The 17,410-nt window shown below is 39.8% G+C and overlaps 1 protein-coding gene and 1 long non-coding RNA gene across 7 annotated transcripts in view; one reads left to right on the plus strand and one right to left on the minus strand.

The window, feature by feature from the left end:
* The window catches only part of mcamb (melanoma cell adhesion molecule b), a 38,921-nt gene extending 25,528 nt beyond the window's left edge, over positions 1-13,393 (minus strand). For 2 of the 6 annotated variants that reach the window (XM_078246225.1, XM_078246222.1), the window contains exon 1: positions 13,207-13,382. In XM_078246225.1, coding sequence (XP_078102351.1) covers positions 13,207-13,270 — 64 coding nt within the window. In that variant the 5' untranslated portion in view covers positions 13,271-13,382. Of the gene's footprint in view, positions 1-10,920; positions 11,013-13,159 lie in introns of all 6 variants that reach the window. The other 4 variants (XM_078246227.1, XM_078246228.1, XM_078246226.1 and 1 more) reach the window with 4 other exon arrangements.
* A 318-nt stretch (positions 13,394-13,711) lies between these two features.
* LOC144512882 (uncharacterized) lies at positions 13,712-16,862 on the plus strand. Its single transcript, XR_013501049.1, has 3 exons — positions 13,712-13,893; positions 16,175-16,255; positions 16,388-16,862. It is a non-coding gene; the product is annotated as an uncharacterized LOC144512882 (long non-coding RNA).
* Positions 16,863-17,410: the final 548 nt, after the last annotated feature.

Here is a 17,410-nt window from a genome sequence, read left to right on the forward strand (position 1 = left end):
TTGGCAATACTTAGCAGAAGGACAGAGAGGACTCTGTGTGCGTTTGACCTCAGAGCAGAAAGGAAAAGTGAAGAATCACACAAATCACTGTGTCAGAATGAAAAAGATACACCAGCAAGTGATGGAGTAGATGTGGATTCCTCTGCTGTCACTGCTGCTAATCAATGATCTTTATTCACATCAACAAAATTACATTTTATGGGTCATCTACATTATATAATAACTCTTAGAATAGTATATAACATCAGTTCAAATGTATGTTGTGTTTTGACCACTGAAGTAAAAAATAATATTCACTGAGAGCTGATGAAGTTTGAAGTCGTCCTCTCTGCTCCCAAATCAACAATCAGTTTCACATCACAAATCTTAAGCACATGCCTGTTTATTCTCCTCAATGCTATAAACTGTTCTCATAAACACACTTAACCGTATATCATGCTGGATAAAATCAATCACACAGAGAGGATTTAACTAATTTACTCCATGTGCTAAGCATGCCAAAGTCTGGAAATCACTTCCCCCACATCTAGACAGATAGATAGATATTTATTGATCCCAAAAATGGGAAATTACAGTGTTACAGCAGCAAAATATCAGTCACACAGCACAGAATATACATGAAATACTAGGATACAATATACATGAAATACTAGAATACCATATACATACATACAATATACATGAAATAATAATGTGATAGAATACAAGAACAACTATTTAAATATTTAAAATATATACAAGTTGGGAATACAAAATATAGAACTGCTTAACTAGTAATGATACAGATGTATATAAACCTATTGTGCAAGTTGAACTTAGTGCAGATGTGATGTCTAAGAGTCTTATCTAACACTCAGTGATGAGGTGTTAAAAAGTTGTATTGCCTGTGGTAGGGATTTCTTGTAGAGGGCCGTGTGACATCGAAGCTGTCGGAGCCTCTTAGAGAAGGTGCTCTGTTGGACCAGTGTGGGGTGGAGAGGGTGGTCAGTTTGTTCAGTGACCTCCTCTTCACCACAGTTTCAAATGTGTCCTGTTTGCAGCCAATAACGGGGCCAGCCTTCCTGATCAGTTTGTTCAGTCTGTTTATGTCACTGGTTCCGATGCTGCTGCCCCAGCAGATGGCGGAGGAGAACAGAGCGTTGGCCACAACAGACTGGGAGAACATCTCCAACATTCTGCTGCACACGTTGAAGGATCTCAGCTTCCTCAGGAAATAGAGTCTGCTCAACCCCTTCTTGTAAACAGCAGTGCTGTTGATTTTCCACTTCAGCCTGTTGTCAATGTTGACACCCAGGTATCTGTACTCCCCAACCATGTCCACATCTCCACCCAGAATGCACAGGGGCTGCGGAGTCGTTCCCTTTCTCCTGAAGGTGATTCTTACCAAGTTTGGAAGAAAATTCAAGCCTGTCCTCGCAGCCCCATCTCGTTACCATCTTATCAGTATCAGATCACCAGTTCCTCAGGTACTGGCTTATTTTGTGTTCTGCTGCATTAATGTCGTATTGATGCTTTCCAGGATCACAGATTTGCTGGCTGGATGTCCTGAAGCTCTGTGGATGCTCATGCTTAAAAGCTTCTCTCCTTTGACAACATTTAAAGAGATAAAAAAATCTAATAAAGAGAGACTTCTTGGTTTATTTTATCATCTTAGTGGCCTCAGACCTTGTCACATAAATTCCCTTAGCCTCAATCTTTCATGTCTCTCTTTCTCTACCTACAATCTATTGTTGTACCTTTCTTCTCACAAATGTAAGGACAGACCTTCATCATTCAACATGTGGTATGAGAGCTACTGGAGTTCATATTCATTAAGAGTTTGTAGTCGTAGTTAAATCTCCAGATTCCATGTGTAAGTGTTTGTGGTGCTTGCATGTCGGTCTGTGCGGTTACTCACTCAGCAGCACTGCATTACCACATTCAAATTTGATTTGGCTCCTATAATTTCACCATATGTTAGTCCTTAAATAGTCTGGAGTAAAACACCGTCACCTCTCATCATCCTCATCTATGACAACAGATTTGGAGAGGACAAGAGTGGAGACACTGTAGGTACAACCAAGAGTTTCTGTATTTCAGGCATTAAAGCAGCTGTTTTCAGAATGATGCATGCACAACTTTAAACAATTTCTTCTCAGGTTTCAGGTTATTCACAGTAGACTATTACTTTAAATACATGTTGTTGTTGTTGTTACTAATAAAACGAGCATATTATAATAACTGTATTTTGTTAAACAGTGCACAATTGTTTGTCATTTGAGAGTTTTGTAGTTTCAATTAACATAAACTACTTAATTTCCTTACAAATTAAGCAACGTTTTTTTTTTTTTTTAGTTTTGCAATGTCAGTAAAGTTAATGATTTTTTGGCTGGATGCATTTTATAATACACATATGGCCGATACATCTCACATCCCTTATCCCATCTGACAGTGTGAACGGTGTCGATTCCAACATTTTGGTAAAACTCCACACCCCTGCAAAGCCTAAGAATGATCACTATTTCTTAAAGCCAAACCACCATGTAGAAACCATCATTTTGACATCGGAGTCACTGTGACTGACAAAAAGGAACAGCTGGCTCATCTAGGGGCCACTAAAGGTATTTCCGAGTCAAAAATGCCAGATCTCAAACAATTGTCCCTTATAGACTGAAAGGGGCAAATGCTTGTGTTGCCACTTAAAGAGCTGCTCATACAATCAAAACATAAATGTCTTTTAATATAAACAGCGAGTTATAACTGTGCATGATAGATAAATGCACGGTCAAAAATTTCACTTGTGACATTGTAATTTGATTTTGATTTGATCTTGACAGAAAAATGCTATTTATATGGTGTGCCTTGGTTGCTGTGGTGTGTTATTTTTCCATAACTGCAGCTTTTAGCACCCATTGAAACCCATGTATTTAGGCTGTCAGGTTTGCTTTAGGTTGCCCGTTTAAATGTGCATCTCTCTTGTAGGGCTGGGCAATGTATCAACGACATAGACATAGATATATGAGGCTAGATATTGTCTTAGATTTTAGATATCGTAATATCGTGATATGACACAAGTGTTGCCTTTCCTGGTATTGAAGGCTGCATTACAGTAAAGTGATGTCATTTTTTTAACTTACCAGAATGTTCTAGCCGTTTTATTATTTACCTTTACCCATTTAGTCATTGTATCCACATTATTGGTGATTATTTATCAAAACTCTCATTGTGTTAATATTTTGTGAAAGCACCAATAGTCAGCCCTACAATATCGCCGAAATATCGACATCAATGTATTTGGTCAAAAATATTGTGATATTAAATTTATTCCATGCTCCTACTACCTACTCTTTTCTAAGTAAAACGGTAAGTCTATCTTTATGCTACATGATTTTTACAGCCAGAGAAATTACTGTACAACCATATTGGATGACTCTTCACTCCACAAGTTACATTTAACGCCAATGTTTAGTGCAGATGCAGGAAGAAGTGAGCTCTTAATGTATTGAGGCGAAAAGTAAGAGTTTGGAAAGGCCTGTAGAGCATCTGACTTTCATGTAATGTTCCATAACGTCTTACCAATGGTTTTAGTTGCCTAAGCCTAACAATACATTGTACATTGATACATTGTTTGCCATAAAACATGCCCATTCCCTAAGTTCGACCCTGCCGTAGTTGCGTTTTTGTTGAATTTTCTAAAAACCTTGGCATTGGAAGTAAAAACTAAGACAACGTTGTTATTGAAGCTAATCTGGGCTTTTGAGGAATCGTTCAATTTTGAAAATTCTGGTCTAGATTCTTGTCTAAAGATTAAAGACATTGAATAGCCATTCAGATAATAGAATGAAGAAAAATAGGGAGTGCTGCACTGGGTCAAGAAACTTGGCGATGTTGAAGTAAAAAAGCTGGTGCAAGGGCAAGTATTCAAGTAAGAATAAAAAACAAAGCACAGTCCAGCTTAATTTTAATGGCAGTCTTAAAAAGCATCCAACGCACTCTAAAAGTAAGTTAAAAATCCTTTATTAATACATGGATAACCAACGTGTTTCACCTCAAAGGGGCTTCATCAGGGTATATGCAATGAGAACAGGTGTTCTATTTAAAACTCATCAAGGTCATGTTAATGCTGCCCACTTAAACATGACAGTACGGAGCATTATTTCAAGAAAACAACATCCATAAGCAGGGTGTTGAACTATCAGAGAAATGACAGTGAAAATAAAATAAGTGCTAACATGTACTATAACAACCTCTAGATGGTGTATTTGTGTTCAGCCAATCTCTCCAGTAGTTTGCGTTTTGTGCGGCCAGTAAAAGAGCAGCCCCTCTCACATTCAAGTCTGTAAACTACATACGCTTTCCTCCTGTGGGCTAGACCTTTAATTAACAACGTAGCTTAATGCCTGAGAGAATAAGACAATCACCGCCCTTCCTCTGTGTTAACAACTGCAATTTCCTCTTCTTCACATCTTTTCTTGAAGAAACATCTGATCTCCCAATCCACAATTATTACTTTTGGAAGTCGAATTGAGTCAGACATACAGAAAATCCTTGTACTATATATATATATATATATATAAAATAATAATAATAATAATAATAATAATAATATACAATATAATATACTTGTGGGGAAGAAAAACACAAAGTTGCAAGCATATTTTTCTAAAGCTTGCAGTGCTGTAAGAGACAATTTCAATAAAAAAATTTTTTTTAAAAAAGGGCAAAATCAATGTAATTTTTTTTAAATCATTAATTCAGCCCTCAACCTAACACTAGCACACTGGTTCCCTGCACCTCTCCACCATGTCTTACATAATCACAGTGACCTAAGTAAAGTTGCCGTTTTTGGCTGATGAGAGTTTTCTCAATTTGTCTAAAGAAAAAGAACCCGCTGAAGGTTAAGAGTTCATGTTCGAGTTTTGTTATTTTAACCGTGACCCAAGTTTAACAAGCAAGCCATCCCACAGAGTAGAGTTATTATTGTTACAGTAACCACACTGCGCTCAAGTGTGCAGAATTCGAACCGATAATCTGGAAGAATAAAACTATTCATATTAAATTTACAACAGGACAAGAAGTGATGAGTAAGTGATTATAAGTGATTCTTGTCCAATACATTCATGGTAGCTCCATCCATATCTGCTCTCCATCTCATATTCATGTGTAGCATTACACACAGTTGATCCACTACATCAGTCCTTGCTCAAGCAGGACCTGACAGTTTGACAGGGACTGCAGATCAGCTTTCTTCCACTTGCCAGCTTCATAAAAACCAGCTTTCCATGACTTTTAAATGACTTCCAAATGGGGGGGGGTCACATAAATAGTCCTGTATACTCGTCTAGAGAATTGTGCTCTGAATACAATATATCAGCGAGAGAACAGGCATGCATCCTGCTTTTATACAGAGTGTACAAGGTTCAAACCTGCAAAACAGTCGATACAACAAAACCCTTCATCCTATTTGTATTTTCATTCATCTTAAATCAAGTGGCTTTGACATCACCGAATTGACCTCTTAACCTCTCACTGCAATAAAAAAAGTCTTAGGTCCCTGAAAGAAATTATAAGGTAGGTCATTTTGGGGAATTTTACAATTTTCCTGCTTTCCTAGTGTCGGACAAACAAGACCGGTTTTGGCTTTTAATATGATTTATGTCCCAGTTTGTACAAAGGTTTAACTGTGAGCTCGACCTCTTTTGGTTAAATTTCTGGTTGTTTAAGAGATCAGGTAGCAGCTCCTGTCAAAGCCAAATACCTTTCACAGTGCTGAGGCTTTTAAACTTAGTGCTCATTAGCCTTGTGTTAATATGTTTCAAACTGTTTTCACAGGGACTTACAAAATCCTAAAAATAAATTAGTTATAGAATAGCTTGGAACTACTTCTTATAAATCCATGAACAGCATGCGATCACTCGATCCTATTAAACTGCTGTGACTGAGGCCATGAGTAAACAGGATGTAGACAGAGCAAGACATTCCAGAAAATTTTAAATATATATTTTTTTTAAATCAGTGACTTTATAAATACTTATAGCATGACCACAAAGAATACTTGTCTCTAAATGGCCATAGGTTGTGCATCGAAGATACTGCAGTAGCCTCATCACTGATCAAAATGTTTACTCCTTTCAGCAGTTAACAGTCAAGGGTGTCTCTGACTTTGCATGCTTTTTCTTAAGTTGCCAAAAATTACAACGTTCCCTTTTAAAGAGTGTAACATTCCAAAATATGAACAACCAACACACCAAACAACAAAGTCTGGGTGTATCTTGGTCTAGTGGTCAAAGATGCCCAATACGAAACAACATCATACCGGGATCAATTCCTGCTGCATGTCACCACCTTCACTCACTCTAAAGTCCCTTTCAAACATGCCGTGCCGTCTGTATGAAAATTAGGAAGGCGGAATGGGGGGACAGAGTTCTTGCGCCTTTAAGCCAGCAGTGGAGGTAGTCACAGAGTCGTAACAGCGCCGAACCGACGTCTGTGTGAAAGGGACAGCGGCATGGTTCTGTGTCAATAAACAAAGCGGGGATAATGGCAGACCTTCATTGTGGTGCTATTGCGGAATCTCTATGTAAAAGGTACATTTGCATAACGGGGGCTCCAACATTTAGCATGCAGGTGTGTGTGTGTGTGTGTGTGTGTGTGTGTGTGTGTGTGTGTGTGTGCATGCGTGTGCGTGTGTGTGCATGCGTGCGTGCATGTGTTGTCAGGCCTGTGAGGGCACCAGGTGTACGCAGCTGTCTGTCTGATCAGGGAACTTCAAAGGCCGTTAGAGCAGTAGTAGAGTAAGTGGTAACAGTCAGAGGAGAATTGGCTCTTAAAAATAGCAGATAAAAGCTAAAGCTAAAGGTGATCTCTATACTGTCTGATATGATTCATATTAAAGGATTTACCCTGCAGTCAAATATAGTGCAATACATCAGAGTACACTGAGATCCTCCAATGTGTGTTGAGGCCCTCCAATATGACTTACAGATGAAATGCCACGTTGCACATCTGCAGACATGGCCGAAATTGTGTTAAAGTTGGGCATCACTGATAGTGTGTTTCTTATATAATCAAACTGTGCTGCAAGAAGCATTGAAACTGGACAATTCAGGAAAATTTGTATTTTCTGAAAGCAATTATTCAGTGGCAATCGATTGCAGATGTTTGTGCATTTCAAGCCAACATGTGTACAACAAAAAATATTTTTCTTTGGGATAATAGCGTATTTTGCCCTGTTCTGATAAGAGAAGACTGAACAACGCAGAATCTTAAACTTCCTTCCTTCTACACAGTAAACAAGTATTAGACCACCCGCTTTGGCAACAAAAAGTGTTGATATTAAGATATCATTCAACAAGGCTGCAGATTGTTTCTTTGCTTGAGCTACATTATACAAACAATAATTTGCGGCTACTCCGTAAACGCACACAAAATGGTCCTGATGACAACAGCACTAAGTCCTGGGAGCTTTCTCCACCAGTAACAACCCCCCCTCTCCATCACTGGTTTGCTATATTGACCAATGTAATGGTGATAATGGATGCTAGTCACATCAATAGGAAGATCAAACAGTAAGAGGAAACCCTTTGCTTCTACAATTCATGCTCCCAAGTGCAAAGCCTCAACCCATTATATGATTCAGCAGGGAGACACTGGATCAAAACTCTGTTTCCATAAAAAACACCTGATAACATATACAGCTTTTCTTCTGCTTTCATGGTTGAACACTCAAAATGTTTTAAAATGTTTACTCACCTTACAATTGAAACCTTACAGTTCTGACAACAATGCAAAAGGTATTGGGGGATAGGGCTGGGTTTATTTGAGTGATTTGATATTGATTAATAAAATCCCCAAATCAATCTTTTTATAAATGACTTTTCAACATGGGTGTTTAGCCCACCACAAACTTTTTGGGTTCTCTGAAAATCTCATTTATATCCAAGCAAAATAGGTATTGTAACTGAAATTTAATCTAATCGGGACCTTGTGAATCGCAATCGATTTGGGAAATCATTGGCGATACCCTATTAGAGGATCTAATGAATTTTTTTTATTGTTATTTATTCTTTGTTAGCATTCTGGGAAGGGAGAAAAACAAGCTCTGGTTTATTGGCATTTCTTTAAACCAATCACAATCTTCTGCGGGCGGTGCTAAGCCCCAGACACAATGTGACACACTGTGACAGTGCCTCTGCAAAATAGCCTCGGGAAATCCATTACAGACATGTAATCGTGTACCCTTATGGCACTTTCCCACAAACCCATGTATGACATGAAAAATGAACAGAGTATGGTATGACTACTCATTACAAACTACTGGTTGCAGGAAAACAGGATTTGTTTTCATAATTTGGTCACTTTATGAAAAACACAATCATATTCAAATATTGTTTGTGATAGATTAACATTTTCTGATTCGGTTTCTAATTCTGAGGGCTAGACATTGCTGCCAATAACTATTATAAGGTTACGGCATTACTACAGTAATAATCTTACAGTCATCTTTTAAAGCCAGCCTATGTACGTTTTGCATAACAGCAACAGCTGTGGCCACAAGTGGTGATTACTGTATGGATTACTGAATAATGGCAAACTAAATTTCACTTGATGTCATCATTTGCCAACCTTACAGAGCAGGTCAAACCAGACCATAAGCAGGGGAACAACAACTTTCAGTGAGGTATAAAACAACCTAATTTGTTTATGTGACAATATAAAACATAGTGCAAGAAGAGAAGTCTCCAAACTGCCACAACAATGTCAGACAGCAATATCTATTAGCTACTGGCTGTACCCGACTAAATAAGATAGGTACAACTGTTTAGAAATTGACAAGAAAGATAGTCATTCGATTTGTTTAAAAAAGGAAAAAGATTCTTCATTCAAAACGCAAATGCCTTTTAATGCTAAAACAGAGACAGTTGTCAGGCACCACCAAAGTTGACCAGTTCACACCAACAGCAGCTTTGCGTTGGTTCAACAGGATTTTGATGGTAGGTCCATTGTCCTTTTCAAAAAAAGTTGTATATGCATAGGATTTCCTGTTGTGTTCAGCCCTATTGACCTTACTATTAAGCATACTGCCTTTGTACGGTTTCCTTTCCAGGTTTCACTGGGGATCTGGATTATGTTTCACTAATCCTAACAAAACAATGTTATACATCTCCAGATTGATGATCGCACTGTCAAGGCCCGGATCAAAAACAGTAGTAGAGTCCTGAGTAGACGGTTGCATGGGAACACATAAACAGAGTGCTTGGAACAGCTCAAGGCTTTTTTTCAGGACAAAGATAAGACACCACGTGCTTGTGACAAACTTTCTTGGCACAAGGACCTGGTTTAGGGCGCATAGTGATTATTCAGTTGTTTACTAAGACACATTGAAGAATATGTAATATTTATGTCAGAAAACCATGAATGTATCCTGTATAGTCTGCTTGCAATGAATAAGAGTGTTATATTTTTTAAAATTACCCACAAATAGGAATTAGACGGAAAGAACATATGTTCGTACATCAAAGAAGATCCAACACCTCCAAACTCCCATTTTCTGCTCATATGCATGGAAATGAACAGTCCTCACTGTGCATATGTGACCGGAAGAGAGTTCTGAATTTAGGAACTTCCATTGAAAACCCGCTGATCCTCTGCCAGATTACTGGGTCTCAATTTTCTATGCTGCGGTTGAAACACAACAAGAGCATTTATTGTCCGTGACCAGCTCACTTCTTCTAAGGAGCAGCAGTTGTTTTGAGCACATGAAACCGAAGCACAGCGCCTCAGCCGCAGCAAAAACTGATGACCTTTAAATGAGCGAGGTCTAATGTGGCTGCTCTTTGGCCCGGCTTGATTAGCTGATGTCACAGGAAGTGAATGGTATCCTTATGGAGGGTCACCACTGCAGTCCAACAGCATGTCAATCTTTCCTCTGATGTCATCGGGGGCTGGAGACGGAGATCTGGCACAGACACAGTCGCACTCATTCGGGCCGCATGTGCACATATACTGTATGTGCGCGTATTCAAACAGAGCATCTTTGCAGATCTTGCAGGCCTGAGTGGATGTTAGCCAACATCATCAAATGCTTGAGATGATAAGATTTTGATGTGGGGAAACACTGACCACAAACTCACTGCAACAGCTTTTCTTTCAGTAATCTAGCGTACAGTTTGCCTCAAACTGATTAGAGCTGACGACAAAAAGTAAATCTGCTGCAATTTTCATCATTGTTCATTAACAGACATTTTTTTCAAGCAGAACATTTGCTGGTTGTAGCTTCTGAAATGTGAACATACTCTGCTTTTCTTTGTATTAAATTATACTAAACCAATTCTCCAAATCTGACTTTTTTGTGATGGGTATTTTTTTCCTGATTTCTTGACATTATATAGACAAAATGACTCATCAATAATCAACAGTTATTTGCAGCCTAAAATTGATTGGCTGTATTGTTGACAGGTGGAATTTACATCTTCGACATTGCTCGACATTGTTTTAAATCCAGTGCTGGGCAAACAGCCCTAAAAAGAAGATCTAATGACTAATTTGAGATTTACATTTTTGAGATGTAAATACAGTATCTTCTTCTGGTCCAACAGCTAAACTTAAGTGGTAAAGAAAAAGTAATAGAATGAATGTCAGGGTAGATATGAAGAAAACCAGAGAAGAAGCACAGGAAGTGGATTTAAGAGCAGAGAGAGTTGGATGAGATTACGGACAATGGGCTGAACTTGAACAGAAGATCAGTACAAGGACGAGGCGGGGAAAGGTTCATGTAGTCACGGACAAACAGGGATAAGGAAAGGTAAATATGTGAGGAGAGTGGGAGGGCAATATAGGAGGGAAGTCAGGCTCACAAAGAGGAAGGGTTGGGGGGAGTGGACACATTGTCTTGTTTAAACGAAACAAGTAAAGGCACATTAAAGGCCCTGACACACCAACCTGATAATCGTCCGTCGGACAGTCCGGCGAGGTCAGTGACTCAAGTCTGTTCGGTGTGTTCCGTGCCGTCATCTGTTGGAGGAGCGGTCGGCCTTCATTTTGGCCGACCTGACATGCTCAGTCGGAGACAGGGCAGTCGGACTCAATGACCAATCTGATTGGTGGAGTGCTAACCCGGAAATGATGAGCGGGATGAGCGTGACTAAGTCTCTCACAATCTGACAAAAATCTTTTAAACTGACCTTTGTTGATCTGAAATGAAGACAGATTCAGCAACTGCATGGCCTATTTCTCGCTTAAAAAATTTTCAGAAACACGTTTCGGTGAATTATCTTCGTAAAATATGAGCTTGTATTCCAAACGAAGCCGCCATTATGCCCGGTTGAAAAATCCGGGAGTAGCCAGACCCACGTGACGCGTTCGTCCAATCAGCTGCCGGTTTTCATTTTTTGGGTGACAATACAGATTAGCACCGCCTGCTGTTATGGAGACGCATTACGTCTCGCGCACGCACAGAACGTACGCTCAAGTCTGCGTCGCTTTGGTGTGTTCCAAGGCACTTTTTGGACCTCGGGGAGCCGACTGATCAGTCCGACTGCCTTTTCTGCCGACGGTCAGCCGTAGGGTTGGTGTGTCAGGGGCTTTACACAAACTTAAAATCCCTTTAAAAAAGAAACTGTGGGCACCCAGATAGCTCAGTTGGTATATAGAGGTTTACTTCTCGATGCAGCGGGCCCGGGTTCGACTTGGACCTGCGGCCCTTTCCTGCATGTCATTCCCCCCTCTATCTCCCCCCTTTCATGTCTTCAGCTGTCCTGTCAAATAAAGACCTAAAATGGCCAAAAAAAAACTTAAAACTGTAATGTGAATAGCTGAGGTAGCGTGCCCTTCTCACCCACATACCACCACATATAAATCTACACTCACGCGCTCTCTTCTAAAAATAAACATACATCTGCACCTCATCATGCATCTCACAAGTTGCCATCCAACTTTTTTTTATTATAGTGTCATGCAGCTGATTTAAAGAAGTAGTCTGATTAACAATAAACAAGATGGTAAACTGCACAGGTAAACGGTTTTCTTTCCTTTAGCTTCACACTCTAAACCTGTGCTGTGCAGTGAGAGCTAGACCTCCCTCTGGGAATGTGTTTGACTGTGTGTTTGTGTGTTTGCCTGAGCCACTTGATCACTGCTAAGAACAGACGAGAGCTGACAGAAAGCAGGCGGAGAGCTCCATGACTACAACCGGACCTCTGTGGATGTCAGCGGCTAAAAATACATGCAGCAAACTATTCAAACTAGCCATAACTAGCTTCATATACATTGAAAATTAGCCAAGTATGACGTCTCAATATGATAATTTCAATTAGAATGTTTTACAGTATAGGTGTCCAACAATCCTGACCTGTTCATTCGCAACATGTACAACAATTTTTTTTTTACATTTGCATGGATAACACAACCTGCAAACACCCACAGTGCAAAGTAAATGCATTCAAATTAAGAAAGGCGGCATAAAAAAATGGCACGCCCGCTTTGAAACTACCTCAACATTGTATAAATATACAACACATTTTCAGTTAGTGTTATTAAGCCACAGCCTTCACGTTATTGTGTGGTAGGTCTTCTATCATTTCTTGATTAATAAAAGTTTCTTCCCTGTAAAATCTACTTTCTGTGAGGACTTTCAAAAGATAAGGGACTTGAAAAAATAATGTAAGCACATACCCAGGTTACAACAACATAGGGCTGCAGTGGCTGGAAGGTTTACTGTCTTGGGTGGGTAGATTTGTACTGAAACGTAATGTAAACAAGAGGGGACTGTGGAGTATCACATCTATGCAGCGTACACAGAAGACACCCATAGGACAGGGTGGTATGAGCACGCTGCTGTTACCTGCAGGCAACAGTTGCTCTAAGAACTCTTTAACGTTAGCTGCAAAAAGTCTCTTGAAAGGTTCCTGCACCCCACATAAATGAAAAGTTGAATTCCCCCTGTTGGCTCAGTTGCAAGACCTCAGTGTATGCTGAGTATGCTCATGCAAGATCAAAGCAGTCTTAACTGTCCCCTACATCACACTCAACGCAGTTCCATAAGTGTACTTTCATCACAAACGTCTTCTAAATTATCTTCTGTGTCAAGGTGTTTCACCCGTCTATCTGTGTTGTATGTTGAAATAACGATAGTTTGAAACACCAACATATAGCATATCCCACCAATAACAGTCCAACCTACCGTTCGTTTTGCGCGGATCGAGTATCAAACATTTCTCGAGCACTCACCTCCCCAGGTGTGAAAGAGGACAAGAAGTCCGACGAGCAGAGAGGCAGAGTCCCGCGCAGCCATGGTTGTTGGTCGGCACTGCAGCTGTCCGTGCTGGGGTTTGTATGAAAGGGAGTCTGACAGGGACTGGTCCTGCTGGAAAACTGTATCAGAGGCAGGAGCAGCGGCGGTGCAGCCGCGGGGAGGCAGATGATGCAGGAGGGGCAGAGACAGGAGGTCCTGCCACTGTAAAAAATGTCGGTGTGAACGACTCATTGACGCGCACAGTCGGTCTGAAATGCGTCATTTTATCTCAACACATTATTTACTTTAAACAACTAGGTCTCAGCTATTGTGTGGCTTATTTATTTGGATGAATAGACTAACATGAGTCCAGAGCCCGAGTTCAAATGAATGATTGAGGTTGATATTTTTTGCAGTGTGCAAAAAAAAAAAAAAAAAGGAGGAACTTGTGTGAGAGCAGGACGGCGGAGGTCTGGAACGAAATACAGAAGTGAAAATTAACAGTTTATTTGTTGTGTCCAACATGATATGCCCTACATTTACCCACCAAGAGTTTTATAACTTATGTAAAAGTAGTTTAGCATGACTTTCTTAAGTGTAGTGTGTGAGCGGTAATTTGGTGTGACAAGGTGTGGCTGTCACTCCTCTTTTGCATAACGGGGGCTCCAACATTTAGCATGCAGGTGTGTGTGTGTGTGTGTGTGTGTGTGTGTGTGTGTGTGTGTGTGTGTGTGTGTGTGTGTGCGTGCGTGCGTGCGTGCGTGCGTGCTTGGTGATCTCTTTCTAATAATCTAATGATATCAGGACTGTTGTTTGAAGTGGTGTGTTGAGAGGATATGAGACAGGATATGGTGGTTGAACATGGTGGTGGAGCTGAATCTGGAGAGTGAGGAGTAAACTTAACTCCATGATGGACAAAACTTCCATCTGCTCCATGGTCCAACTAATTACCAGTCACAAAGGTGAAATACTTAACACTTTATGTGTGGCTGAGCAAGCACCATAACTCTCTATCTATCCACAAACAAGTTCTGATAGTTTTCATGCACATATTACATGCATCTGCATTTTTCAAAAATAGTGAAAAAATATTTGGATGATGGATAGTTTATTTATGCAGTAGCATGTGAATAAAAGATACATAGATATAGATATAAATATCCTCAAAATAATCTTAGTCTGTGAGCGATGGAGTCCTACAAGAACACACTATTTTCTGGCAAAAATGTGCTTATTTCACATGAGAGATTTGTGTTTTTGTCCTTGCTTTACTCACTGTTGTGAAGTAGTGGGCTGAGCTGGATAAGGGTGATGTCATACATATTTGTGTGCACCCATCAGAGTTAAGGTGCGTTTGAATCTAAATGTGATGACAGTTTAACAGGACAGATTAAGGACTTTAAGACAATTTAAGAAGAACAAATCAGCTCACTCACATTACAATAAGTCAGTACAAACTACTCAGCTAAATTTTGTTCTCTATCAATAACTGTTACAAAGGAAATATTTATCTACATCCAACCCTGTGAATATGACTCCCTCTTTGTGCTAGATGCCAAGCTTAATATGGACATAATAAGGAACTTGAATCAGACTGACTCCCTTAACAAACCATGTAAAAACATGGTGCCTGCAAGAGGACATCATATCATACATAATGCTGACCTGCACTTTGGTTGCAGAACTCCAGTCTCTGATATGTACAGTAAAGTAGTTAAACTGTAAACGTGGTTTTGACTGTTAGGGTTTGAATAACTGCAGTGAAAAAACAAATTCTCCCGAGGGCTGCAGGAAAATTACACAAAATGCTGTGCTGTTGATGCTCTCGCCAAATACCAGGTGGTTTTGGCTTGCTTGATCCAAAGCAACATCATTTTAAAATGTAATCTGCTGCCTCAGACTGCCACAGACTGGAGAGTAGCACAGTACACAGGAGCCTTTCAGTAAATACTAGAGTATTACTCTTTCAACCAAATATGTTAATGATAGCTAAAGTCCAACTTACTAACTTATAGTCGGAGCTGATACAGTTTCAATATTTGAGAGTTACACCTTCTCATGATGATATATTGACCAATATTATTATTTTTAAATAAACACATAGCCCAAACTAAAAATGGTTGGTTAGGATCCTGTACATTTGGTTATAAAAAGTAATAATCATGAAGATTTTCATATCTATTAAGTCTCTATCGTTCATCAAATAAGTAGGTAACACAATGATGATTGAGCCAATGGCCCACTGATGAAAGCCCTTGCATTTGCAGTATTATGAACTGGGTGTCTGTGGTGACAGTTCCAGGAACTCACAAGTGGTGCACAGATAGTAACACCTTTTCTGGCCAGAGAGGGTAGGCGGAGCTAACTCAACAGACTCACTTTCGACTGCCAACTGACTAATGTCACACAGGCGACACTGTTTGGATCTCTGAGGTGAGATCCAAAAATACATCTGCAATTACCACTTATTGCCATAGGTGCCGCCAAAGAGAATGAAAAACCCATCTTCTAGATTGTACTTTAAGAATTGTGATTAAAAACAAATGTGCTGAATGCGATAAAAAAACGAGACATTGCAGTACAGAAATGTCAAAGATACGTGTGAGGTAATTTAGAAACAGCATCATTACATACTTTTTTCCAACTGTAAAATGCCGTAATGATACGCCCGTAATGATATGTCTGAAAAATCAGCTTTGATATTATTCTACATTTTAAAATCATCAGGCTGTACCAAACCATGGACACAAACAGAACTAGAGACAATTTGAAAACAACAATCAAAGACATTGCAAAGAAAGAAAAAAGTGTCCTTAAGTCTTTAACTAGTCTTTGATGATTTTATTTTGAAATGTCTATGAGCTGTGCTGATCAAACATATATTTTTGAGGGTTGTTAGTAGTAAAAAATACTCTTCAGTTAAACCACAGTTTAACTGAGTTTTTGTGTTTGTGTTTGGCACAGCCACGACTGCCTGATCAGAAGACCTGAGGGACCACTGTGTGTTACAAACAATAACACTTTGCACAGACAGGGATAAGTACAGTGAGTACAGTTACAACAATCGTTTAATCTCAGTATTGTTTGATACAGTGTACTATCCCAGCCTGTGCAGCTGGAAACAGATCAACGACTGGTGGGACGTGTCATGTACACTGATCTCTGTAACCTTCACAGCATGAAAACACCACCGTGTCTGCCATCTGTGCCTGCCAGATGGATTGCCCCTGAGTGCAGATCAGAGCCACATAAGGAAGATCAGGCAAATATACCAAACCTCCTCCTGAGAAAGAGTCTGCAGTGGAGATGAGGTCTGCTTCTGAAAGCAGTGCACAAACAGCTGGACAGTGAACATCCTCAGAGGTGACAGTTTTCCAGAAGGATGCTGTGGTTGGTTTTGTTTGATCCATTTCCACATGCTTGTGGATTTAAATGCCTGGAAAAGATGGCTAATTTACATTATGGGCATTATTTAATTCTGGTTGGATGAGGACATTTGGTCAAGGCCATCTTCACATTTCAAGAATATTATGTTTTGGTTTATCACACCATTGGGATTTCTGTGTTCTCAGCCATTTCACAGCCCTATTTCAAGCTGTGTTTTTTAGATACGTTTTTTTATTTATTTTTATTTTGTGGCAACTAAATAAAGAGGCCGTGAGAGAGCTTAAGGGAACTTTTTTGTGTGTATTTTCTTGCCAAACTCTTGTGTTGTGAATGTGAAAGACCTCTGTGTGAGGTAGGGGCCTATCAGGCAAGATTTTAGTTAAAGGTCCAATGTGTAGGAATTTCTCCCATCTAGCGTTGAGATCATATATCGCAATCAACTCTCTCGCACCACGCAGTTCAAAGTACTTATTACAGCTACAGTAGCCTTCACGCTTCACAAATCCTGTCTCTTGCTCTTTTCAATATAATGTTTTTTTTTCTGGGCAAAGAAGAAGACTCCTGTTTTGAATACGTGTGGTCCTCCATGTTTCCTTCTTCAAACTTTCCGGGGCTGGGAAGCGACGATACCCATTAGCAGCATTAGCAGCACCTGTGAGTTTATCATGTGACAGCGAAAATGCGAAAGTGGGAGTAGCAGTATGTCCTGTATGTCCCTTACCGGCTAACGTATTTCAAGATTGCGCATTAATATGGAGCGTCTACCCCAAGGGGGTAAGCTTCGCTTCAGAGCTTGAACCTTCTATGGCGCCA

This window comes from Sander vitreus, chromosome 3 (genome assembly GCF_031162955.1).
Source record: "Sander vitreus isolate 19-12246 chromosome 3, sanVit1, whole genome shotgun sequence".
NCBI classification, from domain to species: Eukaryota; Metazoa; Chordata; class Actinopteri; order Perciformes; family Percidae; genus Sander; species Sander vitreus.